The sequence below is a fragment of the Amphibalanus amphitrite genome, unplaced genomic scaffold (genome assembly GCF_019059575.1).
Source record: "Amphibalanus amphitrite isolate SeventyFive unplaced genomic scaffold, NRLGWU_Aamphi_draft 001449F_arrow, whole genome shotgun sequence".
NCBI lineage: Eukaryota > Metazoa > Arthropoda > Thecostraca > Balanomorpha > Balanidae > Amphibalanus > Amphibalanus amphitrite.
Window position 1 is genome coordinate 102,507 of NW_024882942.1, and position 18,046 is coordinate 120,552.

The following is an 18,046-nucleotide window of genomic DNA, read 5'->3' on the forward strand; positions in this document are numbered from 1 at the left end:
TTGGTCACAGAAATGCATTTATTTGCCGGCAGAAAGCATCACACAATGACAATCCATCCGCGAAGGCGGAATGAAACTACCCACGCTGCAGAACGGGCATTGGTCTGTTGCACATCAATATACAAAAAGGCATTTACTTACAGTGCATATTCCTGCCGTGATCAATCATCTCGCTCCAAAAGTGTATCGCAGTCGTTCCGATCGGTACATTACTAGCTGCAGTCATACGCTATGAACAAGACGGATATTGTTTACGCCAAAGAGAGACAGAGAGAAAAACATGATACTGAAACATGATGCTACTGCAACTATTCCGGTGATGAATTATTCACGCGTATCTCAAGCCTCGCGCTTCAAGTCAAGTATGCATGTCTTCTACAAACTTCCATCAAACCTTCTCAACCACCCAAACAAGCACGCCATCACAGGTTTCGGATGGATGGAGACCACTTGGGAACAACTGGGATGCTTCTCCAAACAACCATTTCAAAAACGTTCGACACACCCAGCAGGTAAGAGCCGATCCTTGCATGACATCATCTCGCTCGACACAGTTTTTAACCTTTTCCAGACGCCAGGCCTTCGAGCTCGAGTGGTTCCCCCGGTATCGCGCACCCCCATTGTCGATCGGTCATCAAAACATGGCCGCTTGTGTCATCAAAACATGGCGGTATTACGTGAGCACCGGTTAGCCGGCTCGGAGAACTAAGCAAACAACGCTACGTAGAGCGTCACAGGGTCGAATAAAACGGAACGTTCCTGGAATATCGCGACGGTGCGGGAGAAGTCTTTCCCAACCATTGGTCACAGAATACCGACCTCAAGAAGCAGTTTACTGGTAGCCGGGTCAAGATCCCTTTCAGCAACCATTTATACGGGAAACCGACCCATGGAACAACAATCTCACGGGACTGTCTTCCCAGTCCCAGGTCGCATGTCCCCTATTCGGAACTGTTTTCCCAGGTCGTGTCTCCGCCTTCTCGGAGGTGAATGTACTAGAGCTGCTTTCACTGATCAGGGTCAGCCGTGTTTTCCGCCGACACCCAGGTCCTTGGACTGTCCGTTCAGGTCCTTCTGGGCACTCGAAGGTGGCCTGGCAGGGAAACAGGCGACACGTCAATAAAGCGAACTAATACATAACTTAAACACACCGCTGCTAGATACTACTCACGGCAATCGCTGGGGAAATGTCATAATGTCAAAGCGTTGAAAAACAAAACAAAACAAATAACATGGTGAAACGCCAGATAAATTGATATATAACAGATGCAAGCATAATGGGAATTCAATGTCAGTTGAAGAATACTAAAGCGGATAATAGCCGACAAAATTTAGTTCATTTTAAACAAGTTAACAGGTAAATATTCGTTTAAAATATTCTAACTAAGACAAATGAGTCGAATTACTCCAGGCCCACCACACGCTGCTGTTGAACACTGCAATACACCCCTAGGTAACCTACCTGGAGGGCTGCGTCTTGGGCTTGGGCATCTTCTGTAGCAGCGCCTGGATCTCCTTCTTCTCGTCATAGCCGCGCCACAGCTGGTAGAGTGCCAGCAGGTGCCGCGAGATCTCCATCACCTTCTCCAGGTTGACGTGCAGCTCGGCGAACCACTGTTTGTTGTCCTTGTTGAGAATCACACAGGCCATGTGCAGACACGCTACCGGGCAGGGAGGGAAGAGTTTACCCGACGGGGTCGCGGGGTACGACGGCTATCGTAGTATCTCGAGTATGAACTCGGACGGTGTCGGTCGTAATGAGCCGAGACGGATAATAACCTCGGCGAATTAGCCCGGGTTTCACCCAGGACCGTAAAACTAATCGTTGAATGATCTCTCGGCGGCGTAATGCGGCTGACCCCACAGCTGGTATCGGTTTATGAACAGCGTATTAGGAGCGTGACGACTGTCTGCGGTCCATACAGGCATCGGTTACATGGCCGTTAAATTATTTTACGACTGTGAACGCTAATGAGCTGCTCAAGTCGGCGGGGGAAGTCATGAGGGTACTACAGGAGGGCGAACCGAAGGACGTTACTGTGACATAACTTCACGGGATGCAATGTGAAAAGGGTTTATATTTATCACTGAGCACTTGTTTCTTCCGATATAACATCGGCGATCACACAATTGAAGTAATTGCAAATCGACAACGCCGCCTCAACCATAAAATATTGCCAATTTCAGCACCATGCGCCACTCTTTCAGTTCAAGTGGCGTTCGATAAAGTGATTGCAGTAAAATACCTTGTCCTCGGTAAATATCTATGACACAAACAAGTAGAACGTCAATGTCGAACACATTTCAAAAATAGATCCCGACAAAAAGAGTGCCGCTAACCCCTCCCCGCCCACGAAAAGGGTCAAATACGTCTAATCTCTGACGAAATTATTAGCGGCCTAAGACAATAAATAAAACAGCAACATAATACGTGATCGTTACCGACATTCAGTACCGGCCAATGACAATCTGAGGCAAAGCAGGCAGCAGGCATCAATATATGTAAGTAAGGCGTAGGTCCTACCGTACCATAACTTTGAGTGCGCAAGGGTTCGACCTTTGAAGTGGGGTACCGCTAATGGACTCACCAATTCATAAATCACGATTCAACCCATTGAATTCCGAGAGTTTGCCAAGTTTCTCATTCATCCACAGTCGGTCATACAAATATCAAGTAGTGGGTGGAGCTGCAACGTTTCATTCAACACTCAAGCTGAGCGAGCGCACTTCTACCTAAGCAGGTTCTGTAAGAAAAAGTCGACACAAAATCGACGCTGTGCGTTGAAAAACATTTCAGCATTATGACCAATGAACCTAAATCATGCAAGAGAAATATCTGCGCGAAAGGACAGTTTGAGCAGTGCCAGTGTGGCTTGCTCAGATAATAGCAGTAACAGTAACTTGCGTCTTTTATGTGCTATTCCACTCCAAAAAACGACCCCATTCCACTTTACGCAAACAATGAAATAATATATAGAAAAAGTTACGCTAGAGTTACAACATCCGCGGAAATACAGCCTCGGTGATCTCCGTTATAAAGCGTTTCCTATAAGTTTTTGACGGCAGCTGCGCTTTCATCTATTTCCGCTCTCCAATGTTGCTAAACTTGGCGAGAGCGATTGGTTTTTGTCATGGTGGCCGTTCTACTATTGAGCTGCGCTGTGGCCGCCGATGGATAGTGCCACAGCGGGACGGGACGGGGAGGGCGGGACGAGGGGTGACGGGGGTGGGGGGCTGTCTGCGCCTCACACGGCCCCGTCCAGCCCATCGCCGACCAATCTCTATCACCTCCAGGGCCACTTCCGGCGGCGGCCGGCTCTTTTTCCGCCGCCGTGCCGGCCCAACTGGAGCCGTGTGGGTGAAAGATGAGCGGCGCGCCCTGTGGTCAGCCACCAGGGCCATTTCCCCGGCAGCGAACGATACCAATCCATCATCGAGCGGGGGCGTCGGACGGCAGCCGGCACCTGGCCCGGCCCATCCAACATCTCCGAACGGGCGCAGATATCCCTCGGACGATCGTGAGCCGCGCGACAAAAGCGGCACATGGACGCCACGCGAAATGTCAGGTGTGACGTCAAGCAAGCGCCATTCAGCCGCGAACGATGCCGCGTCTCGGCGGCGGGCCTGGTCGGGTTATGAGACGCAGGGGTGGTGTCCGAACGGCCCCCAGGGCGGTATGAGGCCGTGACGAGCTGACGTCCCCGCGGGAGGGTAGTTCGTCGCCGTCATAGTGTTTGTTCTGGCCACCCAGGCCCACGCTTGCCACGACACAATTGGCCGCTATCGGTGTTAGGACACCCACGCGTCAGCCACTATTTCGGTGGTGCGAAACTGGTCAACACATCTCGGTCGTCAGCGGCGCGCCGGCGGACGGCGGACACCCCAGGGGGCGTGCGATACGCCGCCCCCGCAGCGGGTCGCCGGAACTGGCCCCTCGCCGCCCCGCCCGCCCCTGCTCGGTCGGCCAGGTCGCAGGCGACAGGGCGCGATTCGCTTCCGGGCGCCCGACTGTCACAGCGCTCCCGGCGACCCGGCAGCCACAATGCGGTGGCACGGACCGAAATGGGCCATCGCCACCGGTCTCCGTGCTGGCCGGGCGGTAAATCGGTGCGCGGGTGGCGGCCGCCGCCCCGCCCCGGCCGCCCGCTACGGGGGGAGGTTTACGGTGACAGACAGACGGCGCCTGGGGCCGCAGCCGCCGCCGCCGCCGCCGCCGCCGCCGCCGCCGCCGCCGCAGCCGCCGCCACCATTCAGATCTGGCGGCCAGAGCTGCGCCGGTTACCGGCGGAGTGGCCGGGCGCACACCATTCACCGGCTCCATTCACCAGAACAGTCGAGATACGCGGCTGGCGGCCGGAAGCCATGGCAATGTTCCACCGTCGCAGACGTGCCAGAAGGATATGTGAGGTAGCCGCTGGACAGAAAACCATACAATGCAATTGTACCTGAACATTTCCCGGCTTAAAGAACATCCGTTGGAAAGAGAGCTCAGCGCATATTGCAGCGGGGAAACAATGTTCCGCAGTCCCATCAGAAAATGAACAGAGTCCGTTGAAGTCAATCGACCGTGGTCAGCGGACGCGGATACTGAATCCAAAAGAATGTGAAAATTCAAAGAAAAAGATATTGCCCAGTTAGCACCAGCAACGCACAGTATTTTCAGTGGATGGCCGTTAAAGGTGTTATCTATAAAGGCAATGCCTCGGAAAATTAAATATTGCATTGCTCCCAACCGGAAGGCATTCGAACATATAATCAAAAACTGGCTCAATACCAGGATATTGGCATAGAATGATGAACGCAAATATCCGAGGGGGATGAAAAACGTCAGAGGAATCTCACTCTGTCGCATCACAGTAAGGCAGTTCGCAGTACTCAGCATTGCATTTCGAATTGAAGGCAATTATGCGATTTGCCAGGCAGGCTCCAAACAACAGACAAAGTAAGCTGTGAAGAGTTTCAAGCACAATTTCTGTGTTCTGCTTGCGGCCGAGGTAGCTCTAACTAATAGAAGTATCGATCGTATCAATGATGCCTGAACACACTCAGCCCAATCACTCATTAGAGACTGATGGTTGGAACATGTAAAAGAAGATTCGAACTTCGTGCCCCGGACGACGATCGACTTAAGTAGAAAGGTAGCTGATCTGTTCACGGAGAGTTGTCCTAAACGATATGAACTAGGAAGGATGCCGCGGCATTTGTTTGCCTGATTTGCAAAATGATGACGTTTTGTTGTTCTCGAATGTCTACTTTGATGAGAAGAACCGCTGACACTGAATTTTAAGGGCACACACTAATAATTGTTGTTTGTTAGAGGGCGGCTGAAAGTGGTTTCTTTCGGCATTCTTCCTTCATAACACAAATAAACAAATACGAGACAAATAATCACAGCGAATGATTTGCATGCATACCACCTGTCATTAGGGGGGTCCGAAATGTATTAAAGTTGTCCGAAACCACGGGAACCGGGTTTTTCCCATAGGCCCTTTCAATACCTTTCCAAAATGGTGCGGCAATCGAAATTTTAAAGAACTTTCACCTTGCCTCAAATCGATTGAAAGTTTATCAAATTTAGCCAATTTAGTACTTTATGAACGTTCCCTTATAACTATGGCCCTCAGTTTTATGGGCAATAGGCTGTGCTGGCGACCTTATTTGCGAAGAAAAAAATTGCAGCGAACATCACAAAATGTATTATAAATTATAATCTATTTCAAGAACGAAACGAAAAGATCACATCATGACTTTGTACCGTATGGATTGCAATATATCACGTAAAGTATCACATGTCATATTCCCAGGATAGGAACCGTTCTGGTCTATGTTTGCCCACATGTGCCCTGGAACGCTAGGTCTAGAACGCAGATGCTATGGTCTTCCTCTGGAAGTCTGGAAACTTGCGTCGGTGGAGCTCCACCCCCTGCAGCAGGAACTCCCTGGTCGTGTCGTCCTTCGTCAGGATCTCCATATAGTCGGTGACGAGTTTGACCCCGCGCTCGGCCACGTCGTTGGTCACCTTCACCGTGGTGACGAAGGCGACAGTCTCCTGATAATCCGGGTCCTCTGACCACGTCTCGGGTCCGCTCTGCAGCCAGCTGGTCCCGGTTTCGAGCAGCATGAACAGGGTCCAGCTGTTAGGCCAGAGCAGGTCCACCAGTTCAGTGCCCTCATCTACGTCGGGGAAGTCCGGGACTCCCAGCTCGAAGTCATCCGGGACGCGGAACGTCTGCAGTCGCGCCGCCAGCCGCGACTTTTCGTCGACATCCACCTTGTCGCTGAACAGCGAGAAGACCACCAGCCCCTGGGTCAGGTACCAGCCGTGCCTCCGGAGGACCTTCAGCGCTGTGTCAGCCACGTCACGGTCCACCGCCCTGTATCGCAGTAGCTGTTTCACGAAGTGGAGGTCGTTGACTGGAGCATCTGCCCCGATAGCCGCCTTCAGGAACTGCGGGACGTACAGCAGGCAGTTGAGCTGGACGACCCTGCGCAGGGCGGCGATGGTGGCCTTGTCGTACCCCAGGGAGGCATGGAAGGCGTACAATATACGCCTTCCAGGAACGTCCCACAGTTCCTGAAGGCGGCTATCGGGGCAGATGCTCCAGTCAACGACCTCCACTTCGTGAAACAGCTATTGCGATACAGGGCGGTGGACCGTGACGTGGCTGACACAGCGCTGAAGGTCCTCCGGAGGCACGGCTGGTACCTGACCCAGGGGCTGGTGGTCTTCTCGCTGTTCAGCGACAAGGTGGATGTCGACGAAAAGTCGCGGCTGGCGGCGCGACTGCAGACGTTCCGCGTCCCGGATGACTTCGAGCTGGGAGTCCCGGACTTCCCCGACGTAGATGAGGGCACTGAACTGGTGGACCTGCTCTGGCCTAACAGCTGGACCCTGTTCATGCTGCTCGAAACCGGGACCAGCTGGCTGCAGAGCGGACCCGAGACGTGGTCAGAGGACCCGGATTATCAGGAGACTGTCGCCTTCGTCACCACGGTGAAGGTGACCAACGACATGGCCGAGCGCGGGGTCAAACTCGTCACCGACTATATGGAGATCCTGACGAAGGACGACACGACCAGGGAGTTCCTGCTGCAGGGGGTGGAGCTCCACCGACGCAAGTTTCCAGACTTCCAGAAGAAGACCATAGCATCTGCGTTCTAGACCTAGCGTTCCAGGGCACATGTGGGCAAACATAGACCAGAACGGTTCCTATCCTGGGAATATGACATGTGATACTTTACGTGATATATTGCAATCCATACGGTACAAAGTCATGATGTGATCTTTTCGTTTCGTTCTTGAAATAGATTATAATTTATAATACATTTTGTGATGTTCGCTGCAATTTTTTTCTTCGCAAATAAGGTCGCCAGCACAGCCTATTGCCCATAAAACTGAGGGCCATAGTTATAAGGGAACGTTCATTAAGTACTAAATTGGCTAAATTTGATAAACTTTCAATCGATTTGAGGCAAGGTGAAAGTTCTTTAAAATTTCGATTGCCGCACCATTTTGGAAAGGTATTGAAAGGACCTATGGGAAAAACCCGGTTCCCGTGGTTTCGGACAACTTTAATACATTTCGGACCCCCCTAACCTGTCATAAAGGTGATTAAATCAGAGCGCTAGGGAGACAGCGTTACCATTATCACTATGTAAAGATCCAACAAAATCAATCTTAATCAGCTTATAAAAGTTGATAAGTTATTTCTGGTACACAAATCGGCTTAGCGTATTATGTGCCCTCCCTTGATCACAAAGATGACTGATAAGTAAAAACAAAAACGCAATGTGTGCGCTTAGCATTGAATACCGACTACTATTTATCACGAGCAAACTGCAGAACAGCAATTGTTCCGATCAACTGAAAAAATAAGTATACCTTAGTCTTTGAAAAAGAGTTTGGGGTCAGCAGCATCCAAAAAGACCAAGCCAAAGTATGCGCTCATGCCCAATCGCAGATGGCTCGAGATGCAACTAGTAATTGGATTTGAGGCCCCCTGTCCGCTACCGAAAGTGTTACCGAAAGTCCAATATAACTTAGCTGTAAGAGAAGCATGAATATAATGACAACAGCGTACCGTGCAGCCTGTTGACCTATTTTGCCCCGTTCACCGTCGCTTGCTGGTAGTCGCGTTTCTTTTTCTTACCCTCAGCAGTTGACACTGTATGACTGCCCAAATGAGGCTTTTCAGTACAGATGTATCCTAAGCAATGACGCTTCTGCCTTCTGTCAGAAGTAAAGAAATGGCAGTCAAATAGAGCGGGTAAAGTAAAGAGACCTCGGTCCATTGGAGCAGTACTCACCCAAGGCGATCATGTAGGGCGGGTAGAGCAGGCAGACCTCCGTTCGCAGACTGTCGTTGATGAGTCGCCACGCCACAGAGACCGTATTATCGTCGGCGTTCAGGTCCTGTGTGTACTGCAGCAGAGGCCTGCAACAGTGCACGTTTTCAGGTACTGCAGCAGAGGTTTGAAACAGTGCACCTATACAGAAATACAAACGACTGTGAACGTGATAAAGATGCAGTGCTGCTGCTGGTGCTACTGCTGCTTCTGCTGCTGATGCTTGAGAACTCGAGCTGCGTTTGCCATCGGCATACCATATGCATATCAACATGCAAATGACCACAAATTAATCCACCGACGCATACGCAATGTTACCAAAAACAGCAGTTAATGTGAATTGTCACCCCCATGTAGTTCGTCGCCTGCGCTCACGGTTACCCTGAGTGGCCACTCGGGCGGCGTCGGTCGGCCGCCGCCGGGCAGACCGGCCCCACCAGGTTCCGGGGATCGCCGCTATTGTTCTGCTGAATATCTGATTTGACTTGGCGTTACCGTTCGATTTGGTTTGGTCCGACCATAATCCATTCAGTCTGGCCCTAGAGCCGATCCAAAGCCGAGGATTTTCGGTGACGCAAACGAATCCTATCTATCCTGGTTTGAAATGATGCGATGCCGCATTTAGACACAATGGTTGTTTCTTGTGTCGTGGCTTCAGAAAAGCCATGTCTATTATTATTGCAATATGGTGGTGCTCCTTTGAAACGCAGCGAAGCGATTGAGAAAAGCCTTTAAGAACATGAAGTAAAATGCTGGGAGCACTATTGAAAAGTTTAAATATACCCATTGCCTTGACAGAAATAAGTTCTGACCACAATTTATTTCCAAGGGGGGGGGGGCGCCCGGACTACAGTGGTCATCGGCGTATTTCCATGAATATGATATAAAATATCATAATGATGTTAATGGTTTACTACTATCATTTCTTTGTTATTGAGCACCCCAAGTTTAGTTTGAGGGAACTTGCCATTGTATGGCAACTTTACACCCGCCCAAATGCAATTAAGGCGGATAACTGCGCTAAGCACACAGCACTGTCGAGCCTCCGCATACGTGCCAATGTTTGTTTTTTCTTCTAAGTCTGCCGAATGATCACAAAAACAAAATACAGAAAAGCTCTTGCAAAATATCAATGGATAGAGTCGCTGGCATGTCGAGTTGCCATTTCTTTGGAGCTTAAAATACCTGTCCAGTATTCCATCTCGTGGCCAAGTCCGTCTTTTCACATAAGAGCAGCATATAGCTACCGAGCACGCGAGATTGGCCCAGAGAAATCTGACGATGTCCGTTTAGAGAAGCTCACTATTGGCGATCTCTCCCAGTCACTCGGCGTTCCCCCTACCAGACTGGGACCATGCACGAATGGGGCTGCGGTGTCGCCACCTACGTATAGAGAATTGTTCAACTTGAAACCACAAGGGGGCTAGCTGCTAGTGTGCACTGTGTGTGGTCATTCATCCCTGCTTTTATCTTAGTATGCTACCGATGTCGGTTTACATCGGCTTGGAATTTGGAAAAACACCTGACTGGTGAAATCATAGACTAGTTTCACAAATGAATACAGAAATATATATAATGGTAAACTTCGTGAACCACTATGATTGCATCAGGTGGCTTTGACTATTTCTCGGACAATTTACAGCAAATTAAGTTAGCATGCAACGATAAGTTCACCACAAATATATGCTGATTGAGAATAACGACCTTAGCTGGGTCTCTCCCAAACGCCTTAGGTGGGTCGCCCACTCAACAATTGGATATTGCTTTTGAACGATGCACCTTATAACAGAGTAAGCCTGAGCAAGATCAGGTACCCAATCTCCACCGCTAGTGACAAAAGATAAACATAGATTGCCAAGGTGTGATGCGGAGCATGTCAATGATTTCCAAAAAAAATCGTGTAGCACGTCAAAAGGTTGCTCGGTAAATAAAGAATATCATGCACGCAGTAGAACAGTATCACATAGCCACACACCCGTGGGTCGTAAGGCTGATACGCGGCCGAACAGTCACACAGCTAATAGGTTCGTCACACATGTGAAGCAGCCAGTCACACAGTCACCTGTCACGGAGTCTCTCACCTGTAAGGCTGGTACACTACCAGGCAGCAGTCGAGGTTCTCCAGCAGGTAAAACTCGCACTCCAGAATGTGGTTGTTCCGGTACGGAAACTCAGCGGCATATGCGTACGCCAGCTTGTTCTTCACTGAAAGAAAATAAATAACAGCACGCATTAGCATCCCGGGAGTATGCATACTGAACGGCGATTTCGGTACGCGACGACAAATTCAGTACAATGATAATTTGAAAGTATGATAATTTGAAAGTATTTCTGGGCATCCGGACTGCAGAGGCCACTGGCTCCCAAAGATTCGGTATAACCGCATACACGTTAATTCCCTATTCCCTATGTTCATTCTAGTTTCTTCGCATCAGTTAAAATCAAGCCTGAACTTGGTCTTCTTATCCTGAGCCTGAGAGCCCAAACTTAAAACAAGCGTTAATCAGACACTCACCAACCGTCTGGCACGTGTTGATGAGGCGACTGTTGGAGATGACTCCAAACTCCTCCACTTTGGAGGCGAGGAACACACAGGTGGGCGCCAGCAGCAGCGGGTCCACACACCGAAGCGAGTTGTGTGAGTAGAACCGCTTCAGGTACACGGTGGCCGTGGCTATCACCTGCTGGCGCAGCTTCAGCTGTTCGCCCAGCACCTGGATGACTGGAGGCAGAGAGACGCGACGGTACCGGTGGGTAAGCTGGAGTGACTGGTAGGTAAGTGGTAACGGACACAGAGACGTAGAACGGTGGTTGGTTATCGAGATGGCTGGCTAAGAACACATAACATGGCAGTAGCTGAACACATACGACGGTGGTAACTGGTAAGTGGGCAGTGAACACAAAGGAGGTAGGTGAATTACACATGTATCACAATGTGCAAGGTCCTGTTTTCCGTTCTGCGACACGAAAGCCGATGTAGCTAGAGTTTCGACCGCTTAATTTGCGATTATAGGCCGGGAACGATTTAGCGGCGGAAAATCGGGATAAGCGACTAGGTTAGTAAAACATACATTCCAATGAGAGGAGCAAAAGGTGAACTGCACATAGGTGAGCTGTGCGAGTGTGCCTTTAGCCACTGATTACTGTATCGATCTCCAGGCATCATAATAAGCATTACTACTTACAGTTGGCAAAGAAGATCATGACCTTCTGGTACTCATCTTCTGTTATCACTTGTAAGTCTGCCTGGCGGTTGCTGGTTAATTCCTGTTTGTCCAGGACCCATTCTTGACTGAAACGGACAAAAAAAAATGACTGTTCAAAGGCATTTCTGGGACCGAGTAGAAGCTATTATACATCTCTAGTAAGTATACATCTCTAGTAAGTAGAAGTACACATCTCTATCCCCCAGAAAAAAAGTTAAAAATAGTGATACAGGAACATAGACAATGGAGGATATCCTCCACCCAGGTAGGGGAGGGGCGTATTTGTTACACCAGTCAGTTTTGTGCGTGTGTAGAAAAGCGGCCGTGCGCAGTGCTACAAAACTTGGTATAGCTTATGAGCGCATTGTGTGTAAAAGTTTAGACCCTAGTGTGTCTCATCTCTCTTACCCTGTATCTCTTAGTTCACCAGGTCAAGATATGTGACCATGCCTCTAAAAAAGTTTGTGATTCTGAAAAAGTTTGGAAGGTGGCCGGGAGGCCCACCACCTGCCGGGTTAACCAAGAGAAATATGACGTCCATAACATCAATGAAAATTGGATCAAAAGCTTAGTGTCAAAAAGTTATTGCAGAAAAACGCGCTCAGAAAACGTAAACTTTTGGGAGTTTTTGCCCTCTCAAGGCTAAAGGTTAAACCACTAACCCTATATCCAGACTGGAAAACATCCATACACTACGCCGGACGCCCGTGAGACCCTCTTGCGCCGAAATTCGGCGCAAACGATTTTGTGCTGAAATTCCTGCATGATCTGCGCCGAAAATTGGGTGCCTATGTGTGTCAAAATTAAGCCACTTTTATGTAATGAACATGTGCACATCAACCGATCAAGGCTATACATCAACCACACAGGGCGTTCCTCCCCGGGGCCTTGGACGCTCTCCCAGGTTTGAGCGTCCGAACAAGTTTTTTTCCACGGAAACCCAATGCCTCAATACGCTTAGCGCACTGTAGCGTCGTGCCATGAAACAAGGTCGGAGTCGGAAGTTCCGGGGCCACGAAAATCTACGCAGAGGCGTGTTTGAGACTGGCGGGAGTCAGCGAGGCCCGAAGGCCGGGCAGCTGAGCAGCACGTGCTCCGGCACATCAGCCTCTTCTCGGCACACGGCACAGAGCGCCGCGGGGCACCGCTTGTGTGGGCACTGCTGGCATGCCGTGGAGTGGAGACAACCGATTCGGTGCACACCGCACGTACTGGAGCGAGCGGCCCCAATGGCCCGCCCTAATCTGGTGCGGCGTCATGAAATGGCGTCCTCTCGGTCCTCTCTGGGGATAGGGAGCGGCGGCGTGCTCCCGAGGAGTGGCTTGAATAGTAACTCGGACCAGTTGTCGCGCCATTGCTGCGAGGCCGCACGGCCGCACAATGAACAGCCGGTCAGTGAGCATGTGTTTGAGGTGTTTGAGGTGGCAGGGCGGCTGCTTGTTTCGCCAGGTCGTCCTCGCTCTTATTCCCCTTAATACCGTAGGGCAGGAGCCCACTGCAGTACCTATTATTTATCAACGCTCGGCGATGTTCAGCAAGGTCTTCCATACCTATCTCCGTGCCGAGGGTTGAGGCCTCACCGGGGCGGGAAAGGCTCGAGGCAGCTTGCCAGCTTGGGCACGCGATGACCAGGGTGGGGACATCTCATCCTGACACCTCTCCAAGGATGCCTGCAAGCCGCAAGGTGAATCTGCTGCTGCTAGATTGACCTGCATGCTGAATAAAATCAGTAACCATCTTTCGACAAAAATTATGTGGCCGCCCTGCACTGAAAAATTCAGCTGCTGACATGAGCTGAATTTGGCAAATGCAAAGTTACGGCAGACGTGCACGGAAATTTTTGGTGCAATGCTGCCACTGCGCCGGACATATTCGGCATAACATGCATTTTTTTCCAGTCTGGCCCAATTGGTCGAATCTGAGAGGCGAGAGCACTTTTCAGAAATAACTTTGAAAGAAAAATAGATAGGATAGCAGGGACATCATTCCTGAGGTAGGTAGGTAGGAAGGTAGCTAGATACCTACCTACCAATCCTCGAGCAACAAACCCCATTTTCTACTTTGACTTCAGCCATGACAATGATGCGCTACAAAACAAAATATCTGGAATCCAACTTACTAGTGGGAGCTTTGCCAGAAATTGCCCGCCATTTCACCGCCTCGTCCAGCTTTTTTTTAATAACAATGGATCCAGTTGTTGTTGTTTTGGGTTAGGGAGCGTAGCAGCTTGGCTTTCGCGTCCAATGCAATGGATCCACCTCTTATACGGCCTTGGGATCCACTTGGGGGATCCACTGCATGACTGCATCCCTCTCAGCAACAGCAAAAGTAAATAGAAAACAAACGCTAGGGTTGCTGGAAACCACTAGAAATTTTTATCTAATCGCATATCTTGCGTCATCAAAGTTAACAACTTCAAGCTAAGAAATTAATTTTTACAGTGAAAATTCTGCTAAAAATACATTTGGTCAATTGAATGTGGCAAAATTAGTCGTATAAAATTTTCGGAACATACGATGAATGTTGAGAACCTATTTTGCAGAGAAAAGTAACACGAATTCTCAAAGAGCCTGTGACGTCATTTAAGATATCAAATTATTAAGTTGTGCTAGTCGTATTTGCCGTATTTGCCTTTCATTAGCGGAGGGAGCGGAGGTGGCTCGCGGTGTGTAGGTGCGGTTGAATAATTTCTTTTATTTGGAATTTCAGGTGGCTAGAGTGGGAATTATGCGTTAATGGCCTGTTTCTGACTTTGAGGAATTTTATACATTTGACATCCATCACTAATTTAAGTGTGGGATTGCAAGATACTACTTTAAACTGTTTTTTCTTTGTTTTTAAAGGTGAAACTGGTTCAAGTTCCAGTTCTTGAGTATCAGATGAGATTACTGATTTGTTTGATGCTGCACGAGGCATGATTTATTTTTTGCCTCAACTTGTGATCAATTTCTTATAATTGTGAAAGGTACTTGGGAGTTATAAAACACTTTTTTAAAAGAAATTTTGTCCGAATGGATGAATGGGTGGCTATGGGCCCGGGTGCCCCGCTAGGCGCTAGGCAGTGCTTGTTGCGAATGACACCACGGACCCACCACCCCACCTTGCCCGAGCCCGGTTCACCGGTGATAATTTAAATCGAAAGTTTAACGTGCCGCAGGTCAGTTGGGCAAACTAGACCTTTGGAATCAAAATATGGAGGCATCAAAAGATTGATTCCTTATGACCATATTTGGGCATAAATGCAGACCATTTCTAACTTACCAATCACATAAAAATAAGAGAGTGTTTCAAGAAGGAGCATGCCTGATCTTGAACAGAAAAGCTGGAACTATCTCCCAAGCAAAATAATATTGCTCCTATCATAACAATTTGAATTATGTAGGTAGTGAAAGGCAATCAAGGAATTGATTCACTTTAAACAGATAATCATAATATTGATTCCCCATCAGCTGGCTAATCATTATTTTGATTCACAGGTAATGTTAAGAGATAGGCAACAATGACTTGCAGGAATACATCATTTATCTTGCTATTATTCTCATTTAGTGGTATCCTCAGCAGTCAGCACCACAACAGATACCTATACAGGGTGGGAATTCTCTTTTTTTTCTTGGTGTCTGAGTACAAATTTTCGGGGAAGTGAGTACAAAATTTCATGATGCAGTCACGGCATATCAAATATTAAAAGTGATGATTCAAAGTGATGTACCTAAGTATGATAAAAAAGGACAAATTCAGCACTGCAAACACTACTGACAACACTACTGAGAATTTGCCCATAAAAGACAAGTTGGTCAGCTGGATGAACATGATAGCGAAAACAAGGTATTTGATTAATAATAAAAATAGATATTCCTCAGTAGGCAGCAGTCAATCGTCCGCAAGTGAGCGAGCAGCGAGCACTCAGCAGGTGCCGAAGCCTCACGTGAATCAATTCAGAACAAGTTGCTCTTTGTTACACACACACACACAAAGAATACATTTCTGATCGTCGACGTTTCGCACGTAGCACTGCACCTACCGGCAATTACGTGCAGTGGTTGATTGATTTCACACGACCAATACGCCTTACGTGCCCGCGCCTCACACCAACACCACGCGCCTGCCTTTTGAAGAGCACTTTGCCTGTAGTTCCACCGCCTTCACTGAACAGCGGCCAATGCGCCATTGAGGAGCATGAGGGGTATGGGTTCTCTTTCACTGCGCGCTAGTAGCGCTCACTAACATAAAAAGCGCTTTCGGTTTCCATGGAAACTTGATAAACTTGTTTAGCTTTAATCACCGAACGCTTGACAGCCTTTGCCTCTCTTTCAGAAAAGAACATGGCATTGACTTCGGGCGACATCTATACTATTCCTCACGAGACTGCCGACCAGCGCCATCTAGCCAGGAAAACAAGAGAAGAGACTGAGAGCCACGAATGCGGACTTCTGACCAAGACGACCCTTTATAACATTTAATCCAGCTAATCAACGAACGCCGAGTTTTCGTAATACTCTATGGTTGATTTATGTAACTATGGCCGACATAAGATAGCTGCCGTCCAGTCGCGAGGCAGCGCTGCGCCAGTGCTCACGATCGCGTCGTACCCTGATGGATCCGTGTTTCAATCATTGCTTCTTTGCGTTGCTTCTGCTGGTATATATTGCGAATAATAATATATACTGAGACACGAACTCTTTTTTATCTTTATTAGCAAAAAAGGTCGCCATCGGGCAGCCAGCCACAGTGTACCTACTACAAAAACGGTCGCCGTCGGGCAGCTAAGCTCAATAAAAGCTGAAACAGACTCTTTCCGCAGTCAGGAAATCGCACGCGAGAGCCTATTCAAATGCATTAAAATCCTTCCCGCATCATTCGTATGCGGGAGGTGCGTACGATTGATGCGAGCGTGATTTAATGCATTTGAATAGGATCTCGCATGCGATTTCCTGACTGCGGAGAGTCTGTTTCAACCTTTACACCATAAAAAACAGCCACCGCCGGCTCACAAAGTCGCACAACACTACACAAACGGTCGTCACCGGGCGGTCAGCCATCAGCTGAACGAAAGGTCCCATCATAAATGCCACTGAGAATAAGAAGCCATGATGATGATGATGATGATGATGACGGCGATGGTTTGAGGTTTTTGGGCGTCCGGACTGCAGTGGTCATCGGCGCCCATAACACGACATTAGAAGATCACGTTATGATTATAAAAAAGAAAACGCAGGAGAAACTACTTAGATCCCAAATTAATACGCCTGAGCAGAAATATGTTTACCTACGCTCCTGGAGAAAATATGACGAACATCAACTACTCATCACAGCCTTCGCCTCATATGATTTGTACTTGTCATAAGGAACCAAGGACTAGCATGAAGACCATCTGTTCTAGAAGGTATCCCTGATAGTGATGTCAGTTACAGAAAATCTGAATACCGATACCAAACCAAATACCAACCAAAACCGTAGGAAAATACTGAGACCGAACCAACTAGGAAATATGATGGAAATACAACCTTTTAACCAAATTCACAGCCCCTTTCACATTAGCGAGGATCCATGATACAAACAAAAATACCAAACACATTTGGATTGAAATACCAAATACCAAGTCGGTATCGGTTGGTATCGTTATACCAAAAAATTGGTATCTGATTGACATCTCTAATCCCTGATATCAGCAGAATGGACCATATCTGGACTACATAAAGCTAGAGAAAGATTAAATAAACATAAAGCTAAACACTTGACACGTGGCTACAGGCCAGCACTGCGCTGGCCTACTCGCTGGTGAGGCACAGCCTCACCAGCTCGCGCCTGATGGCGCTGTATGCTGACGGCGTCAGGTGGACGCCGTCATCATCATACAACGCCGAGACCGGTGGAGCGGCGTTGGCGTCCGGCGGCGGCGGGCGTCCGGGAACCCACCCCGTGGCCCAGGCGACGTCCGGGACCGGCGCGCGCTGGGCCTCGGCGAGGGCAGCTCGGCACGCTGCCACCTCCCTCGCCGCCCTCTCCGCCTCCTCCAGGACCTCGGTGGCGACGGACGCCACGGCCCGCGAGGCCGTGAGTAGCCGGTTGGGTAGCAGGCCCTCCTCAGCCTCCTGGTGTAGATGACAGAACAGGGTTGGTTTTTAACTTGCAGAATACAGAAACTTTATGCACTCATGGAAAAGTCAAAAGCAATATCCCACTACGTTAATTTGCGGCCCACCGCCCACATAAACAGTGCTAAATCAAAACTTAAATATGTTATGGTAAGTGGAAAATATTGAACATTGTCAGCAAGCTTACTGATAAGTACGACAAGCACATACATTTCATGGCATACATACATTTACATAAATTACATTTCATACATACATAAATACATTTCATGCATACATTTCATACATTTCATCTATTCCGGTTTTTTTTTTTCAAATTTGTGTGACATTGCACTGCACATATTCGGTACATTATATTCCTTTCTTTTTTAATTCACAATGCATAAATGACTGAGACTT

General features: G+C 48.6%; 3 protein-coding genes across 7 annotated transcripts in view; 1 reads left to right on the forward strand and 2 right to left on the reverse strand.

Moving 5' to 3' along the window:
* On the reverse strand, window positions 1-15,841 carry LOC122373139 (cyclin-C-like). 3 transcript variants are annotated; one of them, XM_043350944.1, is made up of 7 exons: window positions 15,574-15,841; window positions 11,532-11,638; window positions 10,862-11,068; window positions 10,428-10,551; window positions 8,308-8,435; window positions 1,463-1,661; window positions 1-1,093 (listed from the first exon to the last, which is right to left on the reverse strand). In XM_043350944.1, exons 2-7 carry the CDS (start codon window positions 11,548-11,550, stop codon window positions 1,021-1,023), a joined length of 750 nt encoding a protein of 249 aa, XP_043206879.1. In that variant the 5' UTR covers window positions 11,551-11,638; window positions 15,574-15,841; the 3' UTR covers window positions 1-1,020. The 3 variants fall into 3 exon arrangements, with proteins under 3 accessions (XP_043206879.1, XP_043206877.1, XP_043206876.1); XM_043350942.1 differs by lacking the exon at window positions 15,574-15,841 and adding an exon at window positions 13,672-14,223; XM_043350941.1 differs by lacking the exon at window positions 15,574-15,841 and adding an exon at window positions 13,811-13,873.
* Window positions 14,188-18,046, forward strand: part of LOC122373137 (CYFIP-related Rac1 interactor B-like) — a 27,052-nt gene continuing 23,193 nt past the window's right edge. Inside the window, exon 1 of one of the 3 annotated variants that reach the window (XM_043350938.1) lies at window positions 14,188-14,217. The gene's annotated coding sequence lies outside the window, so the exon portion shown is untranslated. The other 2 variants (XM_043350940.1, XM_043350935.1) reach the window with 2 other exon arrangements.
* Window positions 16,542-18,046, reverse strand: part of LOC122373133 — an 11,539-nt gene continuing 10,034 nt past the window's right edge. The window contains exon 6 of the mRNA XM_043350930.1: window positions 16,542-17,644. Coding sequence (XP_043206865.1) covers window positions 17,321-17,644 — 324 coding nt within the window. The 3' untranslated portion in view covers window positions 16,542-17,320. The remainder of the gene's footprint in view (window positions 17,645-18,046) is intronic.